This window comes from Emys orbicularis, chromosome 6 (assembly GCF_028017835.1).
Source record: "Emys orbicularis isolate rEmyOrb1 chromosome 6, rEmyOrb1.hap1, whole genome shotgun sequence".
In the NCBI taxonomy this organism is placed as follows: domain Eukaryota; kingdom Metazoa; phylum Chordata; order Testudines; family Emydidae; genus Emys; species Emys orbicularis.
In genome coordinates, this window is record NC_088688.1 from 119518262 (window position 1) to 119530504 (window position 12243).

The following is a 12243-nucleotide window of genomic DNA, read 5'->3' on the forward strand; positions in this document are numbered from 1 at the left end:
CCCCTCCCACACCCCAACCTCCTGCCCCGGCCCTGCATACAATTTCCCCACCAGATGTGGCCCTCGGCCCAAAAAGTTTGCCCACCCCTGCTCTAAACCCACCTTTATGCATAAGGAGCCATATCTGCTCTCAATTGCACCTGTGTAAATCCAGACTAACTCTGTTGAAGTGAATGAAGCCCAGGAGTGAACTTTGGACCCCACTGAAGGCAGTGGGAGCTTTACTATAGATTTCAAAGGGATCAAGGTTTGATCCTCAGTCTGTAGCTGTGTAAGAGCCTGATCTTACTGATGTCACTGTAAGCTTTGCCATTTATTTCAACAGGTTCAGGATAAGAATCTAAATGGGAGCAAAATATAAACCAAGATTACCAGTAGCATGCAGGAGACACAATTGGGATGGTTGTCACTGCATATATAATATAATATAATAATAATTAATTAATTAGGGCTGTCAAGCAACTAAAAAAATTAAACACTATTAGTCATGCGATTAAAAAAATTAATCGTGATTAATTGCACTGTTAATAATAGAATACCATTTATTTAGATATTTTTGGATGTTTTCTACATTTTCAAATATATTGATTTCAGTTACAACACAGAATACAAAGTGTACAGTGCTCACTTTATATTTATTTTTATTACAAATATTTGCACTGTAAAAAACAAAAGAAATAGAATATTTCAATTCACCTAATACAAGCACTGTAGTGCAATCTCTTTATCATGAAAGTTGAACTTACAAATGTAGAATTATGTACAAAAAATAACTGCATTCAAAATAAAACAATGTAAAACTTTAGAACCTACAAGTCCACTCTGTCCTACTTCAGCCAATCGCTCAGACAAACAAGTTTGGTTACAATTTGCAGGAGATAATGCTGCCCACGTCTTGTTTACAATGTCACTTGAAAGTGAGAACAGGCGTTCGCATGGCACTGTTGTAGCCGGCGTCAGAAGATATTTACGTGCCAGATGTGCTAAAGATTCATATGTCACTTTATGCTTCAACCACCATTCCAAAATATATGTGTCCGTGCTGATGATGGGTTCTGCTCGATAATGAGCCAAAGCAGAGCGGACCGATGCATATTCATTTTCATCATCTGAGTCAGATGCCACCAGCAGAAGGTTGATTTTCTTTTTTGGTGGTTCATGTTCTGCAGTTTCCGCATCAGAGTGTTGCTCTTTTAAGACATCCGAAAGACACCTTGTCCCTCTCAGATTTTGGAAGGCACTTTAGATTCTTAAACCTTGAGTCGAGTGCTGTAGCTATCTTTAGAAATCTCACATTGGTACTTTCTTTGTGTTTTATCAAATCTGCAGTGAAAGTGTTCTTAAAACGAACATGTGTTGGGTCATCATCTGAGACTGCTATAACATGAAATATATGCAGAATTTGCTTAAAACTGAACAGGAGACATACAATCCTCCCCCAAGGAGTTCAGTCACAAATTTAATTAACGCATCAACATAGAAACATGTCCTCTGGAATGGTGGCTGAAGCATGAAGGGGCAAATGAATGTTTAGCACATCTGGCACGTAAATATCTTGCAACGCCGGCTACAAAAGTGCCATGCGAATGCCTGTTCTCACTTTCAGGTGACATTGTAAATAAGCAGTCAGCAGTATCTCCCATAAATGTAAACAAATTTGTTTGTCTTAGCAATTGACTGAACAAGAAGTAGGACTGAGTGGACTTGTAGGCTCGAAAGTTTTACATTGTTTTGTTTTCGAGTGCAGTTATGTAACAAAAAAATCTACATTTGTAAGTTACACTTCCACGATAAAGAGATGGCACTACAGTACTTGTATGAGGTGAATTGAAAAATACTCTTTCTTTTGTTTATCATTTTTACAGTGCAAATATTTGTAATAAAAATAATAATATAAAGTGAGCACTGTACACTTTGTAGTCTGTGTTGTAATAGAAATAAATATATTTGAAAATGTAGAAAAACATCCACAAATATTTAATAAATGTCAATTGGTGTTCTATTGTTTAACAGTGCGATTAATCGCGATTAATTTTTAATCGCAGTTAATTTTTTTGAGTTAATCACGTGAGTTAACTGCAGTTAATCGACAGCCCTAAATATAATATAATATATAATATTATATGAATAAATAATATATGAATAATTTATTTTTGATATTTTTTCCTTTTACTGCATCCCTTATGGCTGTCACAGAACAATGGTACATCACAGATTTTTTTACTTATTTTTATTAATCACTCACACAGTGCCATTAGTTCACGTGATGCAGTACATGTGCTGTATTGAGCAAGTAATCAAAACCTTATCGCGAGGGCTTAAAATCAGTGGGCACAAGCTGCCCCCGTATGGGATGGTACAGTACAAAGCAGAAAAAGAACTGTATTGATGCAGTCAATACAGATGCATTGTAGAATAGGTGTGTGATTTAGTGTATATGTTTTGGAGACTGTGCCAGCCATAGTGGAAGATGTTGTTAGACTAAAGCAGTATTTTTCAAGGATAGCAATTTCATCAAACTAAGCTTTGCAGTATGATCTGTATGCTGGCCAGACACATGTCGTGAGTAGCTACACTTCAGTGGGTTTACCGAGAATTAGACATGTTACCAGAACTGCCCTGGCAGTGTTATAAAACTATCTTGGCTGTCTGAGTACTAGGAAACTTCCACACTGCTGCTTAGGTTGGACAATGAAGCAGGAGGAGAGCAAATGGAAAGTTTTTATGCTCAGCTGTTCTGTGTAACCACAATTTAAATAAACCCATCTAGCACACGCTGACATGTCATAACTGCCAATACATGGTCTCAGGATGTCGATTAGTTGCCTTTCCTAGTTCTCCCTAGGAAAATGTAGGAGTTTACGAAGTAGGGTGAAACCCTAACTGGTGCTCAGGAAGGATGGTTTTATGGCTAAAGCAAGAGACCTGGTTCTGTATGCCAGTTACTGACTTCCTATGTGACTTTAGCAGGGCCGGCTCTAGGTTTTTTGCCGCCCCAAGCAAAAAAATTTTTGGCTGCCCCCCACCCCAACCTTGGGCTCTCCCCCCCCCACCAGTGCCCTCCCCCACCCGCACCCCCTGCCGCCCCAGCCCTGGGCTCCCCCCCCAAACGTGACCACCTCGTTCACCACAGCAATCCCCGTTTACACTTGCCGTGGGGATCAAACCATTTCTATTTTTATTTCAATTTAGTATAAATCTCGCCCCCACCCGTCCCCCGCAACCCCATCTTTAGTGCTCTAAATGCACATGGAAGGCATAGGGACTTACCCCCTCTCCTCCTTCACCCTCCTCCGTGAGTACATCACACCCAGCTTCTCTGCCAGTGTAGAGCCCCCAAGCACCCCCACACCTGCTCCTCTGCCTGACCCCTCTTTACTAGATCCCCATCCCTTTCCGGGTACAAGGTTTGAGGGTTATCAGGAGGGTTGCGGGAGAAGAGGTGCAGGGGCAGGGGGAGGTGTGGGAGGAGATGGCTGGGGGAGGGTACAAGGGGAGAGGTGCGGGTGAAGGGAGAGTACAAGGGGAAGGGGTGCAGTGATGGGGGGAGGTACAAGTGAAGAGGCTGCGAGCGGGATAGGGGGTGCAAGGGCTGAGAGCTGACAGCTGCTTCCCCAGCCCCGTGCAGGCAGAGCCGAGAGGATGGACACTGACCCCCAGGTGCCCAAGCCGCGGGGTTCCCCCGGTGGGGCAGTATCCCCCGCTGCCCCGCTCGGAGCCGGGCTCTCCCTGCCCCTGGCGCTGTGGGGGCCCAGGGCAAGCAGCGCAGGGCTGAGGCGGGGGAGGTGCGCGGCGGGCTGGGTCCAGGGGCAGGAGGGGGCAGCTCCCTGGCAGCTCGGGCTGCCCAGCCACTCGCCCTATCAGCACATGAGCCGGGATCCGCGCCCCCTGCCCAGCCCGGTGGCGCCCTGCACAGCCCACTCAGGCGGGAAAACGCCGCGCCGCCCTGGGGAGACTCAAAGCAGCAGCGGTGGCGGCAGCAGGACCCCTCCTCCCTCCTCGCATCCCGGGCCCCGCTTCCCTCCCTCCTCACATCCCGGGCCCCGCTTCCCTCCCTCCTCACATCCCGGGCCCCGCTTCCCTCCCTCCCCGGCTCCTCACACACTCCGGGAGCCCCTCTCACCGCCGCAGCCCGGGCTCGGCTCCAGGGGAAGATGCTCTGGCTCTCCAGCGGCAGGGCTCTGGCCAGGGCCGGCTCCCGGCTTTTTGCCACCCCAAGCAAAAAAAAAAAAAAAAAAGAGGGCCAGAATGCCGCCCCTTGGAAAGTGCCGCCCCAAGCACATGCTTGGAGTGCTGGTGCTTAGAGCCGGCCCTGGACTTTAGCCTCTGATAATTAAAGCAATGTCTTTCGAAAACTTAACCTTACCAGCTCAGTGCTTCACCTTCCTTACGTATAGAAAGGAAATAATGCCACTTCCTTACCTCACGGGGTTCTTGTGAGACTTAATTCAGTGCAGTTTGTAAAGCACATCCTGATTCTTGGAGTGAAAGTGCTCTAGAAGCCCGGGGCATAGCTCTCCGCTGCTTTGCACCCTGTATCAGCATTTACACATGAGCAAGGGGAGCGGGAAAATACTACAAAATCAGAATGGGAGCATTCTGCACTCACACAGGTGTAAACAACCACACGGGGTGCAAAGCAGTGGATTCCTGTTATTCAGGATTCCAACCTATGACCTAGTCTGTGGAGTTTTCTGTTGGAAATGATACCCCAAGTAATGTTGAAGTTGATACTGCAGGTCCTAAAGCAAACATTTGTGGCTTTACACTGTGCTTTACAAATGTATTAGCTATCTTGAGTTAATCGACCAGCAGCTAACTAAAGGTAGAAAACTCTACTATATATGTCATATGTTCGGTGACTCTAGAAAACAAGGAATACATAAGGAGCTGCATGCAATCTAATCTCATCAGTCCTTATTCTGGCATTGTTCCCGTTGAATTCAATTGTTTACATATTGTTTTGTTTTGAAGTTATCTGTGTCTCTAGTGTCCTTGAGCCCTGGCAAGGGAAGAAGATTTCAAAAATAAAATAATTAATATTTATTGCCTGTACCAATTAGACTCTGTGACATTTGATTTTTTTAAAATCCATTGATTTGGTTCTTTTCCATTTAGCAAATATTTCTCCCTCCATGTGTTTGGAATCTAGTTGAAATAGTTTCAGTTTATATAATGCCCTGTCTTCATGCCAAAACTTTGTATCCACAAGCACCGACCATGAATGTCAGGACTGCTCTGGGGAAAGCTATTTTGTTTCTGCTGCAGAAACACCATGAGAAGAACAAAGCAACCGATGTGCTTGGTCCCACAAAAATAGGCTTTTAGAGGTTTTTTTGGCAGTGGTGTAAAACAGGCATGCTCTGTCTAATGGGGAGCTAATATTTAATATCAAAGTGATACACCTTTTGGGAAGGTGATTTGGGTTATTGGAGAAGGAGATAGTGTATCACTTAGTGGGCTTGAAATGGGTCTGCTTTTCTGCATACTCTCAGAGAAGGCATGTGGACCTGTAAGAATTGGGGGTGATGTGACCCCAGTCCTGATGTATAAATGGCATCCCCCAGGCTGTTTCTCCCTTCAATGCTAGTTTTATTGATGGAGAAGGAACTAGAAGACAGGTGGTTTGATCTGGAGATTCCATCCATGAGGGTTTAGGCCCTTGTTCTGCAAGCTGCTTGGCACAGAGTTTGGGGGCTTTAGTACAGTTCTTGGAGGATTGAGATTTGGGCTAAAGAGGACAGTTCTCCTACAGTCACTGAAGCATGAATTCTAAAATCTTTTGTGTGGATATACATACGAAGTTTTAAACAAATTGATGGGGCTTTATTTAATATTCTAAAATGGTCGCAGTAGTAGTCAAATCTGCCTGCAGTAATGACCTGTCTGGAGTCTCATGAGTGTTTCTCAGAAGTCATCCTCAAGCAGACCCTGAGTAATGTACAAATCACACAATTAAAACAGGTCTCACTTGTTATACACAGATTCTTTTTAAACAAAATGAATTTTCCCATCGCTGAAAGAGAAGCAAGGGAGGATCAAGAATGTGAAACAGAGAATGTAAAGGAATTTGCCTGATCCAAGGTTAAAAGTGGATGAACTATTTTTTACCTTTGCAAGAGATTGTCTGCAAAATGTAACCGTAGCAACAACAGTAATATTCCCTACCCTCCTGAAATGAACAGTTTCCAAAGCACAGCACAGCAGTACTTCTTTAGATGATGCTTTGGCAGGTAGTGAATAATGTGTGACAGTGTACAATACAAAGAAACCTTGTTTTAATCTATTGCTGTGTTCACAAGGCAAGAATAATAATACTTTGCTATTACAGGACATTTTCCATGCAAGGTTCACAAAGTACTTTGCAAAACGGAAATGAATAAAGTCTTGCAACACTCACTTTCATCAGAGAAATGTCATCCCTGTTCTGTAAATGGGTTTGATTCTAGATTAATCTGCATCCCCTTGAGCTGTCGTAGTATTTCATACTTACCTGATGGGAATGTTGTTACGTGTCCAGGTAATCTCTGGCTCGGGGTAGGAGTCCACTACACACATGAATTTAGCAACCTCTTCTACTAATGCGTCCACGGTTTCCAGAGGAGTGTTGATAAGGGGAGCTACAGAAAGAAGGGGAGAAAACATGCGATTTCAATCCTGGGTTTCTTCTGAGCAATGACTGCTAATTCATCAAACCGCCTGTTGACTTCACAGGCACAAACCAATGGGACACTGCTGTGAAGGGCCAATGTAAGTGAGGTCACCTCCCAACCCCTTCCCTGGAATTCAGTAATTCTCCGACACGGAACTAGGCCACTCATAACCGGCCAGTGGGGTTGGCAATTCTCTGCACCCCCAGCACTCGCAAGTCTGCACACTCTTCCAATACACACTGGGCCTCCTGCACTAGCTCAGTTGAACTGAGGTTCCCATAGGCATTTATTTCCTAGTTTCTTTGTCATGTTTTTTTCTTAAACTCTCTAAGGGATAGACAGTGAAGTTACCCCAAATCTGGTGTGATTCAGAGAGTCACGGTTCAGTCCCTGCTTCCCCCTCCATGCCCGCTCAGCAGCAGTGGTTGGCATGTTGGGGAGCGGGGTCAGATCCTGGGCTTTGCCCACTACCTTCCTACACAAGGGGACCTAGTGGCTCCAGCAGCAACTGCTCATCTTTGCATGGACCAGCAATGCTGGATCTATCCGTGGGAATAAGAGGGCTCCTTGACACCCCGTGTGAGTGTGATGCGCCACTGATGCCAAAAAATGTGAGCTTCTGGAATCCTTGTCATTAATGCAGACTGTTTCAGTTCTACTGTATTTCTTTATTTTTTTAAAAATGTGTAATACTATTACTGGCATAGGGATAATTTATAAATGCCTGTAGCGGGGTGGTTACCCTGCTCCTGCCCGGAGAGGTTAAAAGCAGCCTGGGAGAGGGCTGTGGCAAGCAGCTCCAATGCTGACTGGGGAGGCAGCCTCAGCTGGGGCCACGCCCCAATCAGGGCCCAGCTGGCCCTTATAAGAGTGCAGTGGGCCAGGAGCAGTCAGTCTCTCTCTGCCTGCAGAGAGGGAAGGGCCTGGTTGCTTAGGAGCTCACAGGGTACCTAGAGTGGAGCAGGGCTGGGGGAAGGCCAGAGGAGCTGGGGAGCTCCGGCCTGGAAAGCCCCCAGGCTGCAGGCCTTGTTAAAGGCCCAGGAGGGTACTGGGGTTGCAGAGGGCAGCCCAGGGGTAGGCCAAGGCAGCTGATCCAAACCCCTCCTTGCCAATGATGAGTGGCCTTTACAGACTGCAGTCTGCCCCAGTGAACAGGGGCTAGATGGTGACTGGCAGTAGCCACTGAGGCGAGGTGGGGATAGGGGGTTGGGGGTTCCCCTGAGTGGGGGTTGCTGCAGTGGGCAGACCCCCTGGGTTAAGGGCACCGGGGTCCGGGAGGGACACGGGGGCCAGCAGCAAGCGGGACACCGGCTTGCAGAGGGTGCTCTGGAGCTGGAAAAAGAGCTAATTCCCAGGAAACCAGCAGGAGGCGCCGCAGGGGTAAGTCTTGCCCCGTTACAATGCCCATGAGGTACGGCAATACCACAGCCTGACTGACACACAACCTCTTGTTTCTTTTTCCTTAATAAGCTAGTGCCAAGTGTGATGCAGATAATAAATAACTATACCTTACATTTATTATTGGGCACTCATGAACTGAAATGCTGCTTTATCTTTGGAAAGGTATTTTCCAAGCCCCTTGGTAAAAGCTGAAGCATAGTCGGTAGAGATCAAAAGGCACCTCTCATAATTATTTTCCCTCCCCATGGTGATCCCAACAACCAAAGATACACAACCGGTAACTCTTAATGTATGACTGGTAGAGACACACATCCAGTACTTGGTACACTGGATTTCATTGACAGCTGTGCATACATTTGAACTAGCCGTCTGCTTCTCTGTGAAATACTGCAGTGAACATGAAGAAGCAACAAAAGAAATCCCAGTGACCTTTAAACAGTACAAAGAAAATTATCTTGCCCGTACATAAATTACTAAATAGACATACTGTGTTTACTGCAGAGATGTCTGGTACATTTTGATGTCTCTTGGTGGAAAAAAATCTTGTCTGCTTCCTCTCTAGCCAATACAATCAATCTTAAATATTCCTGAGCACTAAAATGCACCAAAAACATATGGCAATGTGAGGCACTCCAGTATAAATGAGACAGACTATTTAGATGGTATAGTACAGAATTTGTGCCCGATTCTTTTCTCACTTACCTGGGTGTAACTTAGGCCTCCATTGGCGTTATGGAGTCCAACTGGAGTAAAATTGAGGAGAATCAGGCCCTTCATGCTAACTATACCTTTCAAGTTCACATTATTGTACAGTATTTTTGAAAATTGCTACCAAAACATGTTTATGCTAATAAAATTTCTTTTCAATACGACTGCAAACTGCTCATAGTGATCAGTAATTACAGTTATGTGAAAAACAAATCATAATTCTGCAGCTAAAAGAAACAAGATAGTTGCATCAGGTTATCACTGCTTTAAAGGATGCAGGGTGTTTGTTTATTACTGCGTAAGAAGTTTCTTCCTCATTGTTCGCAAGTGTTACAGCTGGGGTAAAATCCTGGCCCCATTGAGGTCAATGGGAGTTTTATCACTGACTTCAGTGAAGCCAGGATTTCACTCCAGGTCCTATTGAAAAAGACGTCAAGAAAATAATTGTATTGAAATGTTAGAAAACATACACCCAGAGGCACTTTTTGAAGTCATTTACTGTTGCTAGTACGTTTTCTGCCCTAAATCTGTTCATTTTAAAGAGGACTTAATTATTTTGTGAATCATATTTTTATGGCTGGGTTCTATTATGGGATGGATTGGTTGCAATGGCTTTCTTGTGTGTGATATTTTAAATAATATTGGCATGCCTAGAACTGTGGAAAGGTGCATTTTGATCTCAAGCTACTTTAATTAATGAATTAGCTAAAATGCATTCTGTATACTGATTGTATTCATGAGATAAATGTAGCTATGTTGAGGGAGAATGCAGTAACAGCTGATATACTGGATGTATTAGTGATAGTACTTTGCTCATCAGGCAAAACAAGATCCCCTAAGAGTTAGGTAGTAAACAGATAGAATGGACACAATTAAAGAGTTTTATTTTACCTTTTTACTGGTAGATAAGTTACCATTGGCACTAGCACTATTCTGCTTTATGGGCCTAATCCAGCTCCCATTCAAATTAATGGCATAACTCTCAGGGCAAGATTAACCACTAAATGTATAGGGAATGGCCTCCAAACAACTAATATTTTACCTATCAGAAAAACAGTTAAAAGAAAACTTGTTAACAGTGCCCTCTGTTGCTTTCTAAGCCTTTATAACAATAATGTTAATAACTGGGGATATCCTGAACTTACCTTCCTATCTTTTTATTTTCCCATATTAAAATTTAATATTGGGATAATAGAGAAGATTGAGAAAGTATTATTTTACTAGGATGAGAGAAAAGAAGGACACAGGTCCAAGCAGTACTTGGTGTGTTTGTGTGACACAGTAATTTGTGGGCTGTGCCACCATTTTGTTTCTGTCCAGGGAGAGATCCCCAAAATGGCAGTGACCGATGCTTATTTAGAGATTGACATCAAAAAACTCCTGGTGTCGATGAGAACCAGTGCTTTCCCAGCCAGAAAATCACATAAAATCAAATGGTGTCCATATTGCCAATGTTTAAATTAATTGAGAAAAATGCACATGCCTAGGTTTGAGAAACCGGCCAAGACTTTTGCGTGCTGCAGCACACAGGTCAGTCAGGACTATGCCTCTGACATTTTTAGATATCATTATAACTTTAAATAGCATCATAAGACATATAACTTCTCCATCCTTAAGGCCATTCAGGTGCCATTTTCCTGGGCATCAACTGTAAGTTTAGGAAGTAGTAAAAGGATTCACGGTCAATATTAAAAGTTTCTAGTGTTCATTACTTACAGTGAGAAGATAGTGGACCCTGTTCTAAGTTCAGTCCATCAGTGAGTACTGGGTTGTTTTTTATTTTGAAATTAACCTTTTTTAAGTGAACAAATGAAACAGAAAAATAAAATTTACCCCCATTCCAGCATTGTAGACTCTTGGAAATAGTGAAACTTCTGTAACTATGACCTGCTCTTGTGTGCATTTCTGACCATTGCTGGTCCAGCTTTGCTGCAAAACCTATCAAAGATATTATTTTGTGGTCTTTTCAGCACACTTGGTTGCATTCACATGTTCAGATTCGCTCATGAAACACGCCAATTGATATGAACATGACGTTTAGCTTTCTTAAAAAGAAAATCCAGTGCAAATGTTTCATGAAAGGGCAGATGTCTCTTCATTGCATGATGGTATCAGAAAAATCATTTCTATCTTGTTTTGTTTTCTTGTCTCCACAGTCTTGCTACTATCTACCATGCTCTTCCCAAGCCTTATCTAGTGTTGCTGCCTTAATACAAAACCTTGGGGCCAATTTCCATGTCAACAACTTTGGAAAGCAAACAAAACAGTCTGATCACTGGTTATAAGTATTCATCTTGACTTGGGCAGAGCTATTGGCATAATAGATGACTAGCAGCTTCCTCTTGGGTTAAATTTCTTTTTCCAGAGACAGTGTAGTTTATGGTATATTTTGATCCGGTCCAAATAATCAATATGAAAAATAAAAAAGTTACATTCGCCTAGCTGACAGTTGGGTTCCCTTATGGTTAATCTTCAGTTCCCATTTCAATAAAGTTGCATTTGCATCTCTCAGAATTTTCTGAACCGATTTTTAGAATCTCATATTGGCTACTTATTGTGTGTGTGTGTGTGTGTGTGTGTGTGTATATGTGTGTGTGTGTATAGGCATTTTATATATACACATGTATATGCATTATATATACAAATATGATTTATACATCTACATACATAGATGCACCAGAATATCATAAATCTTTTGATCCTAACACATAGTATACCCATCAGCAGCTAAGTCTTAGTAGCTTCCTTTGACATGACAAACACCCATCCTATGCAAACTGGATCCAAAGAACATCCTTGCCCTTTACAGTGACACTAAGTGATATCTGTAAATAAACACCCTTCAGCTTTAGGTAGAAATGCAGGATTATTTCATCATTATCCTCTAAAGACAATAAAGAAATGACCAGACTAGTGAAACTGAAAGCAGTGCATTTATACAGTTTTCAGTAATGACACCAGGGTCCCGACTTACAAGCCTCGCCTGTCCTTATAAAAACTCCTTAACCAGTCACAAAAGCTAAGAGAAGATGAAGGCTGTTTAAACAAACCTTTTGGAAGTTTTTCAGCTAAACTGAAGGCCGCCAGGGTGAAGATATGTACGAGTGGAATGTTCATTAAGTCTTTCATGGTTAATCCAGAATCATACAACGCTCCTTTAGGCAAAGTGCACTGAGTTCCCTGCCGGTTTCATTTTAAACCATGGTTTGTTACAAAGTGCCTCAGTTAATGACCGTCTCTGCTGCGGAGTGTATGGGATCTAACTATAATCAGGAATTCTCAGACGTGGCTGCAGTGATGGACAGGGCCAGCTGGTGTGCGTCCACTTAGGTCAGTACGAAAATGTGGGGCTCATGAAACAAGAGAAAGCAAATCCCTTTAGAATTCCTTTTGAGCAAAGAGAGTGGAATACAATGGCTGAATGCCTTTCCAAAACAATAACCTGACCCAGTACAGCACAAATTGCCAGGCCTTTACCCCA

At 43.3% G+C, this 12243-nt stretch overlaps 1 protein-coding gene across 1 annotated transcript in view; it reads right to left on the bottom strand.

The window, feature by feature from the left end:
- The window catches only part of MUSK (muscle associated receptor tyrosine kinase), an 80465-nt gene extending 68574 nt beyond the window's left edge, over positions 1-11891 (bottom strand). Inside the window, exons 1-2 of the mRNA XM_065406635.1 lie at positions 11813-11891; positions 6494-6620 (exon numbers count right to left, since the gene is read on the bottom strand). Of these exons, the coding sequence (XP_065262707.1) occupies positions 6494-6620; positions 11813-11891 (206 nt within the window). The remainder of the gene's footprint in view (positions 1-6493; positions 6621-11812) is intronic.
- Positions 11892-12243: the final 352 nt, after the last annotated feature.